At 37.1% G+C, this 22,062-nt stretch overlaps 1 protein-coding gene across 1 annotated transcript in view; it reads left to right on the top strand.

Annotated features, from left to right (window-relative positions):
• KCNT2 (potassium channel, subfamily T, member 2) overlaps nt 1-8,383 on the top strand; it is a 432,444-nt gene extending 424,061 nt beyond the window's left edge. The window contains exon 27 of the mRNA XM_010848761.1: nt 5,775-8,383. Coding sequence (XP_010847063.1) covers nt 5,775-5,886 — 112 coding nt within the window. The 3' untranslated portion in view covers nt 5,887-8,383. The remainder of the gene's footprint in view (nt 1-5,774) is intronic.
• Nucleotides 8,384-22,062: the final 13,679 nt, after the last annotated feature.

Genomic DNA, 22,062 nt, shown 5'->3' with positions numbered 1-22,062 from the left:
GGAACTGCATTCCATAGTTCATCAGGCACTCTATCTATCAGATCTAGGCCTGTAAATCTATTTCTCACTTCCACTGTATAATCATAAGGGATTTGATTTAGGTCATACCTGAATGGTCTAGTGATTTTCCCTTTCTTCACAAGAGTTAAGCATGGATTAAATGAGATAGTGTTTTTCTAAACTCAGGAAAGAAGGCATCATTGTGAGTTACTCTGATTATAAAGATGGAGGACTTGAACTCGACTCTTAGGGTAGATAGGATTTGTGCAGGTGGAGAGGAGAGATCGTTCCAGAACATGGAGGTGGCTTGAGAAAATGCAGTACCTAGGCATCACATAATGTGTGCCAGCTGGCAATACTACAGAGCCTAGTGTGACCAGAGTAAAAGCTTTGTATTGTTAGCATTTGCATTGCTAATAACTAGTTAAACATGATATTCAGTTCAGTTCAGTCACTCAGTTGAGTCCAACTCTTTGTGACCCCATGGACTGCAGCACGCCAGGCTTCCCTGTCCATCACCAACTCCTGGAGCCAACTCAAATTCTATTGAGTCTATTGAGTCGGTGATGCCATCCAACCACATCATCCTCTGTTATCCCTTTCTCCTCCTGCCTTCAGTCTTTCCCAGCATCAGGGTCTTTTCAAATGAGTCAGTTCTTCACAGTATTGGAAACATATTAAACCTGATTTTGGAAGGACCTTAGATTAGAAAATAAAGAATTTATACTCAATCTTCTAGGTAATAAGAGCACTTGGTTATATGAGCAAGAAAGCAGCACAATTTTAGAAAAGTCATTTTGACAGCTGTTGATGTAAGCCTAGGAAAGAAATTCCTTATGATAAGCTGCCCCCAAGATCCAGGGTTCTAAGGTGTTTCTAGACCAAGGCCTGCTTACACAAGGTAGTTAACTCCAGATTGTATTAGTGACAGAAAACCAATGCCAAAGATTCAAAAGAATTGGTGGGTGTTAGGTCCACAGGATGTGTATGCCTATAACCAGGAAAATAAGCAATAAGGCCAGTGACTAGGAAGTGTGAGGACATTCTGTGATGCAGAGCATAAAGTGGATCCATGCCAAGTGGTTTAGAACTAAAGTTGGTATTAACAATATGCTACCAGTTAGAAGCTTACTTGTAGATGTTGCCAGTTTTCTGGGAGATTTCAGCTGGGATTGAAAGGGTTCATTTTTCTTTTTCTTCTTTTTTTGAAAGAGCTGTCTAGGAAGCAATGGAATTGATTGGCAGGATGGAGATAAGATTCTGTCATAACATCTGGATGAGGGTTGTAAAGGCAAAAGCCTATGGAATAAATTTATGGAGGCCAAGTGTAAAACTTGTTCATTGTTCTGGGAATTGGAAAATAATGGCTCTCACATGGTTTTAAGAGTTAGAATCTATGTGGTTGCAAACAAAAAAAAATTACTCTTTAACTGAAACAAGTTAAGATGGTGAGGCACTTTTCCAAGCAGAAAAGAGCAGTCTTTGGGTGAGGAGGAGAGAGAGATGAGGAGCTGGGGTTTCGATGCATTGTTCAATGCGCTAATAAAAATGTCTAGAAAGCTTAGGGGGATATAGTTCTGAGCTTTGGAAAGAAGCTAGTTCTACGTTGAAATTAGTTATTTTTTCATCTTCTAAATGAATGAAACTTAAAAGAATTATTTTTTTAAAAGATAAGATACTTAAAGAAGAAAAAGAAGAATGAATGTTGGCCTATTGAGTAGTAGTACTCAGTTTTAGGGCCAAAAGACGAATGTGCTTCAAAAACTTCTCAGAAAAATAACATCAGCAGAAGTAACTCTGACCCAAAATCAGTGTGAAAGGATTTTATATAAGGCATCAAAGATACAGCTAGCAAGTATAATAATGTCTTTTTTTTTCCTTTTTGCCATCTGATAGTTAACATATTAGAACTTTGAGGAATCAGATGATGATAATTCCAGCTGCTAATTGTCTTAAGGCAGCTGTTATATCCAGTAGTGATAATGAATTTATGGAGCACTTTAAGTTAGATGAAAATATCTTATTTGTGATGGACCTGGCTTTCAACTGTGCATTCTGGAGACTGCACTTCGTATGTAATTAAAATATGATAAAACTGCTCTGTTTTTCTTGTGTCCATATTTACACATATCTTTCCTCCTTTGATCCATAAAATCAGGCAATTTTTATTAGTTATCCAGTCTGGCATGTAGTCCCAACTTTTGTATGCCTCTTTTTCAAAGTTTCAATTATACATATATTTTTAAATTAATCATACCTTATTTTGATTTCATAACAAGTCATAAGTTTTTTGAGACTAATATGATTATTTTCCATTATTATATGTCATGAAATGGTAAGATCATGTTAACCTTTTGAGTATATGTACCTAACCTTCTATCAAACAGATTTTGTAACTCAAAATAATTCCTAAAACTTTTAAAAACTCAAACATAAAAATAAAATATGGATGTTACAATATATATAGGAAAAGTAGGCATGGGATTTTCTGCCTTTTAGATACTATTATGTGTATTAGTTTTAAGCTAAAACATCAAATTGACTACTATTTAAAAAAAAAAAAGACTTCTTTGCCATTCTCTATATTTTGGGCATTGAGATAATTAAATTTTAGGATAACTAGAGCAAAAAAAAAAAAGCTACTGTGACAAGATGTACAAAAAGCACATTCAAGAAATTTGTTTTATTAGACTCATAAGTTTAGTAGTGATTATAATATGGAAGGGGACTTTTGCAGCCAAATCAATGAATTCAGGGGATAACAGATTATACCCAAACTATTTATGGTTTTCTAAAGAACCACATTCAAAAGTTCATTTTAATTGAAGGCACAACATTAATTTGATTCAAAGAACCATGAATCACTTGATGATATGGCGATAAAAAGTTTAGTGGGCACTGTTAGTTTTCTTCATTGATCTACCATGCTATTGATATTCACAGTAATTATACAGCAGGTGCATGGATAACAAAATCCAGTCAATAGATCCAAGTACGTGAATTTCAACTTTCATTTAAGAGAAAAAAATAAGACTACAGTGCTTTAAATTGCTCTTCTCATTTTCATTAAAGGACATCAGTTCAGTTCAGTTGCTCAGTCCTACCCGACCTTTTGTGACCCCATGGACTGCAACATGCCAGGCTTTCCTGTCCATCACCAACACCTGGAGCTTCCTCAAGCTCATGTCCATTAAGTTGGTGATGCCATCCAACCATCTAATCATCTGTAAGCCCCTTCTCCTCCTGCCTTCAATCTTTCCCAGTATCAGGGTCTTTTCCAATGAGTCAGTTCTTTGCAACAGGTGGCCAAAGTATTGAAGCTTGAGCTTTAGCATCAGTCCTTCCAATGAATATTCAACACTGATTTCCTCTAGAATTGACTGGTTTGATCCCCTTCCAGTCCAAGGGAATTTCAAGAGTCTTATCCAACACCACAGTTCAAAAGCATCAATTCTTCAATGCCCAGCCTTCTTTATGGTCCAACTCTCACATCCATACATGACTATGGGAAAAACCATAGCTTTGACTATACAGACCTGTGTTGGCAAAGTAATGTCTTTGCTTTTTAATATGCTGTCTAAGTTGGTCATACCTTTTCTTCCAAGGAGGAAGCATCTTTTAATTTCATGGCTGCAGTCACCATCTGCAGTGATTTTGGAGCCCAAGAAAATAAAGTCTCTCACTGTTTCCATTGTTTCCCCATCTATTTTCCATGAAGTAATGGGACCCGATGCCATGATCTTTGTTTTTTGAATGTTGAATTTTAAGCCAGCTTTTTCACTCTTCTCTTTCACCTTCATCAAGAGGTTTTTAAATTCCTCTTTGCTTTCTGCCATAAAGGTGGTGTCATCTGCTTATCTGAGATTGTTGACATTTCTCCCAGCAATCTTGATTCCAGCTTGTGCTTCTTCCAGCCCAGCGTTTCTCATGATGTACTCTGCATAGAAGTTAAATAAGCAGGGTGACAATATGCAGCCTTGATGTACTCCTTTCCCAATTTGGAACCAGTCCATTGTTCCATGCCTGGTTCTAACTGTTGCTTCACATGCCTGCATACAGATTTCTCAGAAGACAGGTCAGGTGGTCTGGTATTCCCGTCTCTTTTAGAATTTTCACAGTTTGCTGTGGTCCACACAGTCAAAGGCTTTGGCCTTTGCCAATAAAGCAAAGAACATCTATGATCCAATATTCATAAATATGTCCTTTAATTTGGACATATTTATGAATATCTTCCTTTTGGTCTTTAAGAGAAGTACAAATCTTCATTATAGTTCCCACTTTTAAGTTAGTCTCTCCATTTATTTGTGTGACTCCTAACATTATTACAAAGTGATGAAATACTCATTGCATTTGCACCTGAACAAGACATTTTAGGAGCTGTGTTACATGTATTCACTTTCCACCTCACTTCCAAGTGCTCATGGCTTCCCACTGCCTCTAGAACAGGGATGGAAACTTATCCTGAAGCTGAAAGTCCTTCACTAGCATCTTTCTAGGTTCTTTTGTAAATTCATCTCTTGTCCTTTCCTGGTCTAACCTGTCCTCTGAAGTCAACTCATTTTCTCAACATCCCAAGGCCATCCCTGGGATGGAACTTTTTTCTCAGTCCCATCTCCACTCCACTTCTACCTGGAGTGACATCAACCTAACCCCCTCAATAAAACATTCCCCCATTGTCTGCTGTTCTTTTCATCTTTCTGTGGTGTTTGGAATTTCTTTTTCATCCTTTTATCTGCTTCATAAATTAAATCCTCTGCAGGGGTCAGAGAGTGTGGCTTTTCATATCCCCAGATCCAGCTTGTAGTCTAGAGAAGCTCAAGAAACAGATACTCATATCATTAGGCAGTTTGAAGTAAACCATGCTTCTTGAAACAAATTATAACATTGAAATGTGTGAGTTTGGCAGATGAACATTTACCTATTTATTAATAGAGTGAATTAAGGATAATTTTTTTGCCCAATTCCTTAATATAGCATAACCTGAATTTTAGGTTAATTAATTTAAAATATTATCTATGTATACTGTTCTTCATAGCATTTCTGAAATCATTAATTTTTTTAGAATCATAGAATATTTAAATTAAAATACTATAGAAATTATTTGATCAAATTACTAATAGTTATGAATGATAAAACTAAGAACAATCAAGTGATATAATCATGGCTAGAATTTAGGTCTCCTTGATAGAAAAATAGCCAAAGTAAAAAATAATAAATCAATATATTTAAAATGGATAACCAACAAGGACCTAGTGTATAACACATGGAACTCTGCTCAATGTTATGTGGCAGCCTGGGTGGCAGCTGGGTTTGGGGGAGAATAGATACATGTACATGTAGGACTGAGTCCCTTTGTTGTTCACTTGAAACTATCACAACGTTGTTAATTGCCTATACCACAATACAAAATAAAAACGTCAAAGGAAGAAAAAGAATGGATCAACAAAATACTAGAATAAAACATAAATGTTTGATAAGGTGAACATGGCGATGGATTGTAATTGAACGATAATGATTCATCATTCATCCATATTCATTTTCACAACGTTTTTAGGTATAGAAATAATACAAGCCCTGCAAAATTTTACAGACCAAATAAACTGCAAGTCCTTCCACCAACATTATATAAAGACAAGTTTTGATAACCATAAACACTAAACAAATAAACATAAACACTAAACAAATAAACTTTAAGTAACAGTCTAATGTGTCAGGGTGGATGAGCTTTGCCTTTAGTTGCTACTGCAGTCATTTACTTTGTTTTCTTTTATTAGATACTTAATCCGACCGGATCCACTGGCTTACCTACCCAACAGTGAACCCAGTCGAAAAAACAGCATCTGCAACACCATGGTTCAGGACTCTCGAGAGGAAACTCAGCTTTGATAAAAAGAAAATAATAAACTGGTTTTTTTTTTTCACTCCAAGGATGTTGCTTGAAACAACTTTAGATCTTAGGAAAGAAAGAGCATTGCTGGCATGAACTAAACTAGATTGGAATATATCCAATTCTCTCATATTTAAAAAAATCTATTCTCCTGGAAGTATAGAGTATTTTGAAACTTGAAGTACTGCTTGTTGGTACTCCTCCTATTAATATTTGAAAGACATCAATGGAATGGTTTTGAAAACCTAAATCAGAACACAAAAATTTAAACCTGATGTTTCCTTGTTTGACAATGATGCAAACTGTAGAAGCCAATTTTTAAAAAAGTATTAAGGCTTTATGAAAGTAAACTAGAAATCTATGTTTGGTGCATCCCAATGAACATAAAAGATGGTTGCTCCTCTTAAAATTAAATGTGTCCTATTACAATGCTGTTCTATAAAAACAGTTCATCATACTGTGTCTAGTCTTCTCTACACAGATAAATTTATGTGGCTGACTTCTGTGTAAGAATCATAGTTTGCTTTAGAATATGAATCTTTCAGTCATTTTAACCTTTTTGTTGCCTTTTCATATGATATGATATCCATTTTAGAATTTGCCATGTTGACAGCATGTTTTATTACTCTGAAGAAATCAAAACCAACGAAAATAAATATTAACAACATGAAATTTTCCCTAACTTTATGTTTGACACACATTGTATGCCAAGAAAAGTATAAAAGCAAATATGTATTGTTCTCCTAACATATTGTTCTCCTAAGAGAATACCTAACATAGGGAAAATACTTGAAACACATTTGTCGACTTAAGTTTACTCCAAAAATTGAAACTGCAATATTAAGTAATGATTTTCATTAAAATCTTGAGCTTTAACATTTTTTTATATATCTATATAGTATTGTTTCATTAGAAAGATACTTAAAAAGAAGCATAATTATGCTTTTTATAGAATACAAAGAATTTCAAAACATTAGAAGTCCTCCTTTATGCTTTTAGCATTAAAGTAATCATATTCCAAAAAATGCTATATCAAAATTTTTATCTAATTTAACTCTACTTTAACATTGTGCGGAAAACATGCAAAATAAAGATAGGTAGCTTGGGGGAATTGCCTGGTGGTGTAGTGGTTAGGCCTGTGTGCTTTCACTGCCAAGGGCCTGGGTTCTATTTCTGGTCAGAGAACTAAGATCCTGCAAGCTGTGTGGTGTGGCCAAAAAGAAAAGGCGGTTTCTGCCATTTAAATTTAATGCAGACCATACAAAATTGGACAGTTATAAAAGAAAAGTTGACCCTTGATGACTCCAGTGCTCTTACCTGTATTGCCTTAGTCCCCTTCAGAAACGGGTTGAAAAACACAGAGCTTAGTTTGCAAGGTAGTTGGAATGTGTTGTCATTCCCACGAAAGAGATACTGAAAAATTTTTAAAGATATTTTGCTCCAAATTTTTTTTTCTGAATTTTACTTTGAATTTTAATTCAGCAGAAAGTAGAACATTTAAAGCTAGAAAGGTGGTATCATTTCTTTACACAAAGAAGCAGATAAAAAGAAAATAGGATTAAAGGTAACAAATAAATAAAATCTAATATTCCCTCATAATTCTGTGAATATAAAATATAAAATGTGAAATTATAGATTATAGCTATTGTATAATTTGGCTTTGAGTATATGAAATGCCTTTTTTGTTGTTGTTTTTGTTTAGTATTTTATATTACTCTCAGTTTAGAACAACATGAACAACAAGAATTTCCCCTAAAATAGGGAGACCCTATATTTAATTCTCTTTAACCAAACAAGGAAATAGAAACACAACTTAAAACAAAGATGGTATGCTTATACATGTGTATATGTTATAAACACAGGTGAAATACAGTTGACAAACATAGTCACATAGAAATTATTCAAACTGAAGGCAGAATTGAATTAATATATGTAATGGAGAACAATAATAAATTTAATGAATTTGTTTCATATTTGCACATTGAAATTTAAGTATGATGTTTCTTTGAGTTGTGATGTCTTTACCCATTACAGTTGTGTTTAGGAATAAATGTAAGGTTTTATGAAATTTTTTTCCTCCAATATCTCAAATTGAGTATTTTTGCATTATGACGGTTGCCAAGACTAGGGTTTTACTCTAGGTAGGGCCTGACTATATTGCCTATGAAAATAAAAAATGTGTTTCATAAATTTTAAAATAATTATTTTTGACTATGAACATTAATCCAAATTTAATATTTAACACAATTCAGATCAGCTTGCTATAATGATGATAGTTTATTACTCTTTCTGTTATTTAAAAAATAAAAACACACTTATAAAAGCCTTTTAACAAATGGTTGCCTTTTTAAATTACTTACACTTGCACATGAAAATAAAATATGAACTCAATATTAGTTCTTGTAACCCTATGGGATTTGACTCTGTCTATAGTCTATGTACCATTTTGCTACCAGTTACATTGCTTTAAAATAAATAATAAAATTATTTCTGATGATGAAAACATTTATTTTGGCAAAACTTGAGTTGTGTAGACAAATTATATTTTAATACAGTTGTATTTTTCCCTGTCACTTTAATATTTCAAAACCAATATAAACATGAAGGTGATATCACTGGAAAAGTTAGTGATAAATAAACAGTTGTTAAATTACTTAAGAAAAAAAGGACAGGAAAGACAGAGAGACAGAGGAGGAAGTGAACAAAGGGAAAGGAGGGAAAAATAGAAAGGGAAAGAGATGAAGAGAGAGAAAAAGAAGGGAAAAAAAAGGAAAGGAAAAAAATAAAAAAGAAACACCAATGTAGGTGCCAGAAAAGAAAAAAAAATTTTTTTTTTCTTTTAAAAACTAGAGGATAATGTCTCAAAATAGTAATTTAAAGGCCAGAGAAATTGTGCTTAGAGAAAACCAGTTTTAAATGCAAAGCTAGACTTTTGGTCAGGGAAATGGAGTAGAAACTTTCCTCCCCATTACTTCTGGGTGCAGCTGAAAACCCTAGATATGAAACTGAGCAGCACCCTCTGGGCCTTCCTAGGGACAGACACACCATCCCCCATGTCCTAGGAAAACAATCAAGCAAGACAAAGTAGTATTAACTTAGCCAAAAAACAGAGTCAAGGCCACTTCATTCCTCAAGAGCTCTTAGTCATATTCTGAGCCATACCTTGGAGTTGTTTTACAGATACTGAAACCCCCAAAAGGGAAGAAGTTGACTACATGCTGACCACCAGCACATAGATCCCAGACCAGTAGAAACAGAAAACTGATACTTGAGAGTCCTGAAAAACCATCCTGTTACCTCACCCCCAACCAATCAGAAGGATGTACATGAGCCAGTTGCATACGACCCTCTCCTTCGCCTTGCCTTTAAAAAACTCTTCCTTGAAAGCCACTGACAAGTTTGAGTTTTTTTGAACACTAGCTGACTGTTCTCCTTACTTGGTGCCTGGCAATAAATACTGTACTTTCCTTCACCACTGCCTGGTCACCATAGATGGCTTTGCTGTGCTTCAAGCAAGCAGACCTAAACTGGGTTGAATGACAAATACTACATATCAATCCAGCATAAGAAGGCTGAAGAGAAGAAGGAAGATGGACTAGGGAAGTTGGGCTTGAGGAGCAGCATGGTGATGAGTTCTCTGGGTTTTCTTTTTGCCTCCTACAATTGCTTTGGATATTTGGAAATACCAATGTGCATGCATGCTCAGTCATGTGTGACTCTTTGTGACCCCACAGACTGGAGCCCACCAGGCTTCTCTACCCATGGGATTTCCAAGGCAAGACTATTGGAATGGGTTCCATTTCCTCCTCCAGGGGATCTTCCCAATCCAGGGACAGAATCTGCATCTCCTGAATCTCCTGCTTTGGCAGGTGGATTCTTTACCACTGTTCCATCTGGAAAGCCTGGGAAATGTTAGGGAGAACAGCAAAACCAAGAAAAGCCTGCTCTTTCTACGGGGCCAACTTTGCAGCATATGCAACTGTCACAGCACCAGACTGCTGATGACACTGCAGTGTGAGTGGCTTGTTCACAGAACATCTCCTAAAATATATGGTGGTCAAAACATCCAGTGGCCAGGAGCTTCCTTCAGCACCCCAGGATGGTGTGTAATCAAGTGCCTCCAGTGGTACACTCCTCTGTGAAGACTGTCCTGAGATGTTCAGCAAAGGAGTTCACAGAATTTTCTGCAATTCTGTGAACCATAGCAATGCCAACAGCCTGGTTTCAGTCCTGGAGTCTCTTTCTGGATGCTCAGTCTCAGCTCTTAAGATAATGCATGCTCCTTATATCTGTTATTGCTCTGTTATTTTCAAGTCCTCTTTACTTAGCACTAGCTAAGTAAAGTAAAGATCCTTGGAGCAATCTGTCATTACTCCAAGGATCTGATACAGTTAATGATTATCTGTAACTTTCCAAATCACTGTGTACTTCTTCTTCAGATTAGATCCTGGCTGAGAAAAATACATAAGTCAGTCGTTCTCCATCTGAATAAATCTGAGATAATGGTGATATCAAAATCCAAGGCTTGGAATCTGAAGGACATATTTTGGGAAAATTCAGCAAATTAAATAGTACCTGCTGGGAAATTTTTAATACAGACAACACTTACTCTGTGGAGCATTAGATAACTATTATTTCATTTTGATCTCTGATCATTTTATAGGATTGTTCTCCAGTCTATATTATTTGAAGGAACAGGTCAGCTTTAACTGTGGTGGATCAATATGAGATTATACCAAATGGTTCTGAAAAAAATGTTATTTGGTTTATAATTAAAGATTATGTACTATCCTAGCATTCAATAAAATTTCATTCTACTGTTTATATCTATTAATAAAAATGTTGCAATAGAGTTAAAATGTCTGTCTTCTTAAGTAATAGCAGAAATCTAAGAAATTGCACTGTAATTTAGTCACATTTCAAAGAAATACAGAGTTCTACTCAGAGACATATTTTTCCTTTTTCTCTCTATACAAACAGGTTTAATTTCATGATCTAACAGACTAGATAGTTTTTCACTTTAAAATTAAATACAGTTCCAAAAGGAAAATTTCCTGAATTTTATAGACTGCCATTCCCTGATTTGTATGATATTAATACTTATATAGAATAAGAAAACTTGAGGATGTCTTGGAATATTTCAACTTAACAAAAGATTAAGCCTATGAGATACTCTTATTACCTAGCCTAAGGTAAGCACTCAAGTTGAGATTTATAAACAATTATTGATTTATATTATGTCAAGTAATATAAATATAATGGAAATATTTATTACTTTAGCTAAGAATTCAAACTTAAAAAATATTGAGAAAAACATTATTTGAAAAATACTTCAATTTTAGAGGTTTAGGGGCCAACTAAGCCACAAATGATTTGATTTTGAATTTTATGATCACTTTGTAATGAAATTAATTGACTTTTAATGTTTTGGGGAAAAAGCACACTATGACATGACTATAAAATGACTAAAGTTTTCACCGAAAAACGTGTTGCTAAAAATAATTAAGTAGCTGTGTTTGATTTACTATCTCTAACTAAAGGAGAAAAATATTTTATTTTGAAGTACTCAGCCTCATCCAAATAACTGTGGGCAATCCTCGTTTTTCACTTGTGCTCAGACTCTCAGTCGTGTCTGATTCTTTGTGACCCCATGGACTGTAGCCCACCAGGCTCCTCTGTCCATGGGCTTTTCCAGGCAAGGATACTGGAGTGGGTGGCCATGCCCTCCTCCAGCGGATATTCCTGATCCAGGGATCAAACCCGTGTCTCTTAAGTCTCCTTTATTGGCAGGGGTTTTCTTTACCACTAGTGCCACCTGGGAAGAACTTATTAGATGATACTATAAGTTAAAAATCACTTAATAAAATAATTTTATTTTGTCATTTTCATGTCATTCTGTCATTTTTACCCCTTGAGTTTGCTGACATATTGATATTGTAAAAGAATTTCAATCTAAAATGGGGAACACGTGTATACCAATGGCAGATGCATGTTGATGTATTGCAAAACCAATACAATATTGTAAAGTAAAATAATAATAATAATAAAATTTTTTTAAAAATTAAAAAAATAAAATGGAACCAGAGAATGCAAAATGGAAAAATCTCAAATATGTCCCCTCAGGAAGACAAAAACTTAAGAAATGAAAAATGATTTTCTGTAAATATGTGATTTACCAAAAACTAGTAATATTGGTATTTCTTAAATGAGAGAGAGTGGGTCAGGTGTTGCCTTGTACCAACCTCAGGAAATGTCCTTCATGGTTTCCAGAGGGATGAACAAAAAATGACCCAGGTCAGTTTGGTCTCAACAAATAAGCAGAACTGAGTTGTTTGTCTGGTGAGGCTGGTTTTGTCTGCGTAGGGAAGTAGCAAGGCATGTCTCCACTGGTTTTTCATTAAAAAAAATTCTAACTGAACTCTCCCTTCTTTATGTTTCTGCCCATAAATACAGTTAACCTCAAGCCCTAAACAGACTTACTTGTTATTTGCTATTGATTTCATGTCCCAAGTTGCAATTCCTCTGCTATTTCTGAATAAATTCATCTTTCAAAAAATTATTTATTTTTAATGGAAGGATAATTGCTTTATAATATTGTGCTGGTTTCTGCCATGCATCAACATGAATCAGCTATAATCATACATATGTTTCAGATTTGGCTTGTAGCTCAGCTGGTAAAGAATCTGCCTGCAATGCAGGAGACCCCGGTTTGATTCCTGGGTCAGGAAGATCCCCTGGAGAAGGGATTGGTTATCCCCTCCAGTATTCTTGCCTAGAGAATCCCCATGGACAGAGGAGACTGGCGGGCTACAGTCCATGGGGTCACAAAGAGTCAGACAGGACTGAGTGACACAGCAGAGCACAGCGCATACATATGTTCCATCCCTCTTGGTCCTCCCTCCCACCCCATCTCACCCCTCTAGTTTGTCGTTGTCATAAACTTATCTTTTGGCAATTTTGAGTTTGCCTCATTTTCCCTTTTTATTTTGGTCAACAAAACCGTGTCTTGTAAATATACTATTAAATGTGTATTATTAAGAATCTGCAAGAACAAAAGCTTAGCACTTCAGAATTAGCACCCTGTAATATTTGTAAACTTTTTCTTAAATAGATACTATCCAAAATGACAAGATCTGTCTGCTTCATAATTATTTGGACTTAACAGAGACATTTTTATGCTTTAAAAGAATCAAACTTCCCTGACATTTTTCAATATTCCTCAACACCCTCCTTTTGCTTATGTTATGTTAAGTCGCTTCAGTTGTGTCCGACTCTGTGTGACCCCATAGACGGCAGCCCACCAGGCTCCACCGTCCCTGGGATTCTCCAGGCAAGAATACTGGAGTGGGTTGCCATTTCCTTCTCCAATGCATGAAAGAGAAAAGTGAAAGTGAAGTCGCTCAGTCGTGTCCGACTCTTAGCGACCCCATGGACTGCAGCCCACCAGGCTCCTCTGTCCATGGATTTTCCAGGCAAGAGTACTGGAGTGGGGTGCCATTGCCTTCTCCAACCTTTTGCTTACCTTTTGATATAAAATAGCCACCAAAACAATTACTGAATTCATGTAACCTTGAAGAAACTTAGTGAAGTAATTTAACGTCTTTTTGTATCATGTATAAAAGACAGTTTTCATCTGAGTCCAAAATCAATTGTTTCTTTGTAACTCTCCCGATACCATCACTGAATAAACTACAGGATACAGATGATGATCAAGGGTAAGTAATTTGTTTTGTGTACACAATATTGATCACTTCTGTAGATTTGCCTGTGTTGTAATTGCCACATCTTATGCTCTGGTATGGATGACTGCACCCACTCACAGAGGCAGCTACTTTGTGCTGGGCATGCAGATGAAGCTAAGTGGTGGGAAATTTTGGCTGGGTGCAAAGATTTATCATCCAGCACCAGCTCCTCAATCTTGTAACATGGGAATTGTTTCTGTGCTCATTTCTTACCAACTGATAGGCTTTGTCCAAGGCTTTGAGGGCTGAAAACTACTGGCCTTGGTACCTGTATGATGAAATTGGGAAATAAGTTTGGTAGGAGAAAATTGTTCATATGCAAACCCATAACAAATCATTTATTTTTCACTATTGCATTCCCACAGAGTAATTCTTATGCTTTCTGTAATCATTTAATACTTCTTGATATGAATTTACTTTCATGAAGTCCATCCAAGCAATTCTCAAAACTATACACACTTAAAAAATATAAGTAGCGAATCAATAACTCCAGATATTCAAATCATCTTTAAATCTTTATTTATATGTTTTTATTTTGATATTAAAATTAGAATGGAGACAAATTTGAATCTCATAATTATGGTATAGTTTGAATTTCATAGAAGGAACACAGATAATCATAAGAGCCCAGAAATTTTGTGATAGAGTCAATTCTTCTTTATTCAGAACAAAAGTTCTTACCAGCTTGAACAAAGTTTCCAGAATATAATCATCTCAGTAGAAAAAAAAAATAATGGGGGTAATAAGGTTATTATAAAAGACAGAAAGAAAATTTAAGTTTATATAAAATAAGAAATTATATTCTGGGTGGTAATTTTATTGAGAATCATAAACTCTGAAGACCTAGCCCTATGTGCAGATCTTCTAAATGTTTGTATCTAATGCTGAAAGATGCAGTGTAGATGTTTGAGGTCAAAGATCCTGAAAGCACATATCCAGTTCCAGAAAAAAAAAAAAAAAAAAAACCAAAAATTGTACTTGCTGATAAATATCCATTGGCTTGTACCTTTTTTTTTAGCAGAATTTCATATAGACAAAAACCTCATAGAAAGCCACTGAACTAAAGTTCTGAAGGTGAAATTGTTGCTAATAGTTTTTGTATCAAAGTCATAAATAGTAACCCATTTTATATCCATTAAAACTTCATGGATCAAGTTTTTTATGTATCCTCAAAGTCCTGTTGAAAAATACCATGACCTTTTCTACTTTCTTTCATTACATCTTCAGTGAAATAGTCTCTCTGAATACTTTGAATAAATATGTGAAACAAAGGATAATCCTGTCCCACAGTTTCATTTCCCTGGATTTTTCTGATACTGTCTCCATCTGACTTTTTATATGGTTGGGAACAGATGAAGAAAATACCAAAAATGTTTAGTCTTTACATTTGTGTATTTCATTGATTAAGAAATACATATGGCTATGAATACACATTTTTCCTATTGGTTTTAACAGTACATCTATTGCCATTAAACTTGTTTTTCATAGGAAACAGACTTCTGGTAGAGGCATTCATTGTCAGGGTGTTTGTTCCTTTGATTTCCTTAAGGGATGAGTTTCTTCTTTCAGCAATATTTTGTTTTGAAAATTAAAAACAAATTTTCTCCCTATTATCATTTCAGTTCAGTTGCTCAGTTGTGTCTGACTCTTTGTGACCCCATGGACTGAAGCATGCCAGGCTTCTCTCTTAGGATCAGATTGTCTCCATGTCTGTGGAGATGTAGAAATACTAAGAACACATTCACTCACCCTCACTGTGCATAGCTGGTCACGTGGTATGGTCCAACCTGCCTCAAGGGCTCAGAAGAGACAGCTGGATATACTTAATGAGCGTAAGCAATGGTTGCTGCCACATACACCTAGACATGCCCTGAGATTTAGGGCCTTGAGTCATAAAAATAACAACCTAAAAGCTAGAGAAACAAAGAAAAACAAACAGACATGCAAATAAAACAGGTCATCTAGAAATAAATGAATTTCAGATCAGCAACAGATTTCTCTTTGACACGCTTTGTCTAGAATGGAGCTATGCTTTAAAGTTTTAAAGGAAATCATTTTCCACTTTGATTTTATACCAAATAAAACTATCAGCATCTTCTGAGGGTAGAAAAAGTCATTTTGGAGATACAGAAGGACTCAGATAATCTATCTTCCATTCATCTTTCCTTTTGCTTTATGAGGTTTTTTGTCAGTATACAAAAGCAAAAGGAAAGAACAATGAAGGATGAGATGCAGGGTTAGAGAAAAACTATTTGCTGTATAGAAGGAAGGGGATGGGGTTCTCCATGAAAGAGGTATCCTGGTTACATGGGACCAAGAAAATCAATCTTATGATGAATAAATAAACCAAGATGGGACTAACATGTATTGTTATAAATCTAAAGGGGGTACTCATCAAATTTTCACATTAAAAATGTTTAGATTTCTGAGAACAATTTTCTCCGGATAGCAGTAAAATGACTTGTACCTAGAAAATCCATATAACAAATGATTTGAAAGTGAAGTTAGTCACTCAATCCTGTCTGTCTCTTTGGGACCCCATGGACTGCAACCCACCAGGCTCCTTTGTCCATGGGATTCTCCAGGCAAGAACACTGGAGTGGGTGGCCATGCCCTTTCTCCAGGGGATTTTCCCGACATGTACATTCACAGAGTGCGCATGGGTGCTAACTCTGAGGTGGTGCAAGACAGTTCCTAAAATGTGTACCCACAGTGCACACTGTCTTGTGTCTTAATGTTTGGACCATTTGCGTCTGCAGTTTCTAGTACAATTTGTTCACAGCTTCCACAGACCCTCAAATCACTCTGTCCATATGACACACGGAGGGTCTTGAGGACCTTCAGATGTTACACTCAGCTTCTAGACAAGCTGCAGCATGAGGGTCTTGAGTTGTTTGAAGCTCATTAAAGAGTACTAACCAGTAACCACACCCTTTTGCACACAAGACCATCGAAAGCCATGTGAAGAATATCAAATCATCTGGGATTGATGCTTTGTTATGAATTTCTCTCAATTTCTGTGTATCTTGGAGAAGTTCCTTAATTGTTTGGTGCCTCTGCTGGTTAGGCAAACTTTTCAACACATGGAGATCCAGATGGTGAGGAAAGAGAGGGCCTGATCCAATGAACAAAAATATTGTTTAAGCTTGTTATTGAGTTTATTATTTTCCCAAGTGGTTGCTCTGTTTATCATTGTTTGACACTGACCCAGGAACAGGAATCTCTTCACTATTAAATAACAAGAAATAAGTCAACAACAATAATGAATACAAATAGCAGTATATTATTTCCTATTTTTGAAATACTATTTTGCTATTATTGCATATGGATTTCAAAGCAATAGACTTAATTTATATTCTCTGAGGTAGTAGATATGAGGGGCAAATACCCCCCAAAATACAGACATGGAACATATCAAGAAATACAACATAATTTAGGAGAAGACACTGATTGACAAGAATTATTACATTTAAAGACTTAACTTGGAAAGAAACACAAGTACTTTGGAATAGGATTTTATTTCTTTGAACTTGTTTTATGATATCACCATCTTGTGGCCAAATTTAAAATAATTTTCCACTGCAAACTAAGTAAAGCTGAGTTTATTCCAATACAGCGTCCTATGAACATGTGTGCGTGTGTGTGTGTCTATGCACACGTGCGTGGCCTATCAGTTAGCTGTGTCCAACTCTCTGAGGGCCCATGGACTGTAGCCCACCAGGTTCCTCTGTTTGTGGAATTTTCCAGGCAAGAATGCTGGAACGGGTTGCCATTTCCTACTTCAGGAGATTTTCCTGACCCAAGGATAGAAACTGTATTTCTGGAGTCTCCTGGATTGGCAGGCAGATTCTTTACCACTAGAGCCACCTGGGAAGCCCTTCCTATGAATATTCTACCATATTAAACTTTTACAACACTGTCTTTTTAAAATTGATTTTACTGTAATTTTAAAAACTGGTTTTGTGTTATGTTAAATTCAAAAAGTTTGTCATCATGTAAATTATTGAGAAAGATCTTACTATAATATTTAAAGGCTAATTTAATACTAAAAATGATTTAAATTTTTAAAAAACAATGTTATATTTGAAGAAAGAAAAAGCCTGTTTACCATACATTATATATAGAAATTCATTTAAAGTCAGAACTATTTCCACTTACAAACTTATTATTTAAATATTCTAGAAAAAAAGTCAAAGAAATTCTATTATCCTTAAGCTTTAAGATGTTCTAGCATCTAAGGTCTTGATAAGATAAAAGTAACAATTTCATAGGAAACATGGCAAAAGTATGAAAAGTGTAACAGAGAAAAGGCTGATGTGTGTGTGTGTATATATATATATAATGACACATCAAATAAGACAGCTGATGCATGTGTCCTCAGTTGTGTCTGACTCTTTGCAAACCTGTGGACTGTATCCTGCTAGGTTCCTCTGTCCATGGGATTTCCCAGGCAAGAATACTGGAGTGGGTTGCCATGCCCTCCTTCAGGTAATCTTCCCACGCAGGTATGGAACCTATGTCTCTGGGGTCTCCTGCATTGGCACTCTGACTCTGTACCGCTGAGCCACCTGGGAAGCCCAAAGACAGCTGGTACTAAGATAAATACCATTTTTGTTTTTTTGAAGCCCCAGGATCTTAATTTTTAAATAGAGGAATTTGTATCATACGATAGTGATACAGTGACGGTATTTTGTATATAATTTTTACATCTCTGTAGGTAAGCTTTTTATTGATTTTTCTCCTTATAAAATATTTTTGCATATAATATGGGGGAATGAACCTATACTCTCTTTTTTTGCTCTTATTTGCTCTCTTTTAAAAATTGTTATATTAGGGATGCAGGCTTTTTTTAAAAAATTAATTTAATAAATACCATTTTTGCTTGAAGGAAGTCCTCCTTTCCTTCTGACAGGCCTTCAGCGTGGGAGTTTGTTTTCATCGCTTCAAGGTTTGGACTGAGCTCATAGTTTTTCTGTGCTGTGGCAACTCTCACTGCACAGACGTCAGACTGCTCTAGCGACACCTCGTGTTTGTGATGAGCTAACTGCTGGTGTTTCTATCTTTGAACATCTTTTCTCTGCCTGTCTCTGGGCCTCCTATTGTGCTGTCCCTCAAGAGAACCTGCCTAGGGCAGCTCTGCCCAGGGTACCCATTTCCATTCTGTGCTTGTCAGTGTGTGGTGGAGTCACACCGGGTCTTGTCTGACGTTCTGATTGGCTGTGGACTGTAGGCAGCCCCGTCAACCTAGGCTTTGGGACGAACGTGTCACAGGGTTTTCTGTCCCTCCTGCAGGTGTAACTTTGATCCTAAGATGCCTTCCTGCTCCTCCTCCAGCAGTAGAGTTTCCCTGTTCTCATACCCCAGGTGCTACAGATTTCTACCGTGACTTCAGGGGAAGATATATGTGGTCCTTTTCCATGTAGACAAAAGCTTTCCATGGAGGAGAGGGAGGAGATGGATTCATGCAGAGTTCTGGCAATGCCCACCATTTGCATCCCCCAGGTGGCCATACAGGTAAACCTTTCCCAGGACTCCCCCCGAAGCTTCCCCTCAGATGCCTGCTGATGTTCATGGAGGAAAAGCCCACAAGACAGAGACTCCCCAGTGTCTGCAGCCCAGGGAGTAACTTTCACATGGCCCCTGCCCAATCTTTAGCCAAATATCAAGCACTCTCACTGCACTGTTAACCAACATGCCCTTGACATCCTGGCATTTGTCTCAGGTGAGAAAAGCTTGGGGGTTGTGTCTAGGCATCTGTAAGTGTTGTCTATTGCTAAAGAAGTGCGGTTAATTGCCTTTATCATTAAATTAGTGAATTAAAAAAAATATTCCCCTTGCATGTTTAAATGATTTCCTTACAAATATGTAGTCTTCACATTTCCAGCCTCAGAGTTACTTCGTGTCTTCAGTAGCAAGTCTAGCAAAAAGCAGTGCCTGAGAGGAGGCTCATAAGTGTCATTTAAAGGATGGGACCTGGAGATTGTCATACAGAGTGAAGTAAGTCAGAAAGAGAAAAACAAATTTTGTATATGGATGTGAGAGTTGGACTGTGAAGAAGGCTGAGTACCGAAGAATTGATGCTTTTAAACTGTGATGCTGGAGAAGACTCTTGAGAGTCCCTTGGACTGCAAGGAGATCCAGCCAGTCCATTCTAAAGATCAGTCTGGGGTGTTCTTTGGAAGGACTGATGCTAAAGCTGAAATTCCAATACTTTGGCCACCTCATGCGAAGAGTTGACTCATTGGAAAAGACTCTGATGCTGGGAGGGATTGAGGGCAGGAGGAGAAGGGGATAACAGAGGATGAGATGGCTGGATTACATCACCGACTCGATGGACATGAGTTTGAGTGAACTCTGGGAGTTGGCGATGGACAGGGAGGCCTGGTGTGCTGCAATTCATGGGGTCGCAAAGAGTCAGACACGATTGAGTGACTGAACTGAACTGAACTGACATACACACACACACACACACGCATACACACACACACATACACACACATATACACACACAGATATATATATATACACACAGATACACACACACATACATATACACACACACATATATATACACACACACATACATATATATACACATTTTCATATATACACACATACATATATGGCTGATTCATTTTTCTGTACAGTAGCAACTAACACAACATTATAAAAACTATTTTCTGATAAATATTAATTTAAAAATAAAAACAATAAGGGATGGGTAGTGAACAGCTGCATGGGATCGACAAGTCTGAAAGGCCCCTGACTGATTCTGTAGGACCCCTGAGTCTGCTTGAGGCTCTGCTCAGCGTGGGTCTCTGAAGCCTCCTTTGCAACATCAGAGGATCAGGGGTCTCTTGAGGCCCCAGGGGAGATGACTAGCCTGTAGTCTTTGAATCGCAGCCAGGGCCTGACGCTGTGGCTCTTCTGTCTGTTTCAAAACACACTTTTTATTGATTCACTGGTACGGAGACCCCAAGTGTGCATCCTGAATTAGATTCTGATGCTTTCAGAATCCAGATAGTCAGACCTCTGCCAGGAAAGTGCACAGCTATCTTGTCCACAGTTTGTTCAGATTAATGAAAAGAGCAGTCCAGACACACTTCAGTAAATCAAGTCAGAGGGACTATTTAAAGGAAGCAGAAGGAAGTTGGTAACCCTGGCACTCAGGGGAAAGTGCTCAGCACTGCTGTCAATCACTAAGGATCACAGGCTTTCTGTTTCAGAATTCTTCTTGGAGATTTTAAGCTTTCAGAGGATGCCATCTGAGCGAGGGCCATTTCAGAACCCCTTTAGTCCTGGTATTTTGTTAGCAAAGCTTGTGAGTTCAACTTACAGTGTGACTGGGCAGGTGAATCTCATTAATCTCCGTTCCTCACTATTCAACCTAATGCTAAGCTACAGAGTAGCACACAGGCAGACCTACAGATATGAAAAGAACAAGAAATTCAGCCAGTGCATTGATAATCTCTGTCATTTTTTAGTTGATTTTCAGGCCCTGAAGCCAAAGAGTTCTCTATTATATGCCCTTCCTACAGCCCTGCCAACCTTCCAGTTCCAACATGCACACTCATACACACACACACTCACACACACACACACACACATCATCTGAAGAAAAACAGAATCACAGAATTTGGGATTTATTTAATATGACTGGGTAATGTCCTCCTCAGTGAGAAGACTTAAAATGGTTGTTGCAAAGGGAAAAGTTTTACAAAATAGGCTAATTATTTTTGTGAAAGCCCTCCAAATTGTGCAAGTTTTGTAAATTTCAACTCTGTGCTGGGATACCCTGATATCAGAGTCAGATGTTAGAGCTGAGTTTTCAGTTGGTGACGGACACGCTGCTTGCATTTCTCATGATGTCAACTCAGATTCCTCCTTGCATCTGGCTACACATATTTCACAGAACATCAGGCAGCAGACAATTCAGCAACACAGGCAAGCACACTCTTACAGATCAGATCAGATCAGTCCCTCAGTCGTGTCGGACTCTTTGCGACCCCATGAATCGCAGCACACCAGGCTTCCGTGTCCATCACCAATTCCTGCAGTTCACTGAGACTCACATCCATTGAGTCAGTGATGCCATCCAGGCATCTCATCCTCTGTCGTCCCCTTTTCCTCCTGCCCCCAATCCCTTCCAGCATCAGAGTCTTTTCCAATGAGTCAACTCTTCGCATGAGGTGGCCAAAGTACTGGAGTTTCAGCTTTAGCATCATTCCTTCCAAAGAAATCCCAGGGCTGATCTCCTTCAGAATGGACTGGTTGGATCTCCTTGCAGTCCAAGGGACCCTCAAGAGTCTTCTCCAACACCACAGTTCAAAAGCATCAGTTCTTCAGTGCTCAGCCTTCTTCACAGTCCAACTCTCACATCCATACATGACCACAGGAAAAACCATAGCCTTGACTAGACGGACCTTTGTTGGC

This window comes from Bison bison, unplaced genomic scaffold (genome assembly GCF_000754665.1).
Source record: "Bison bison bison isolate TAMUID 2011002044 unplaced genomic scaffold, Bison_UMD1.0 scf7180017864272, whole genome shotgun sequence".
Taxonomy (NCBI): domain Eukaryota; kingdom Metazoa; phylum Chordata; class Mammalia; order Artiodactyla; family Bovidae; genus Bison; species Bison bison.
The sequence above is the reverse complement of the archived record's forward strand: the minus strand, read 5'-3'. Positions and strand labels throughout refer to the sequence as shown.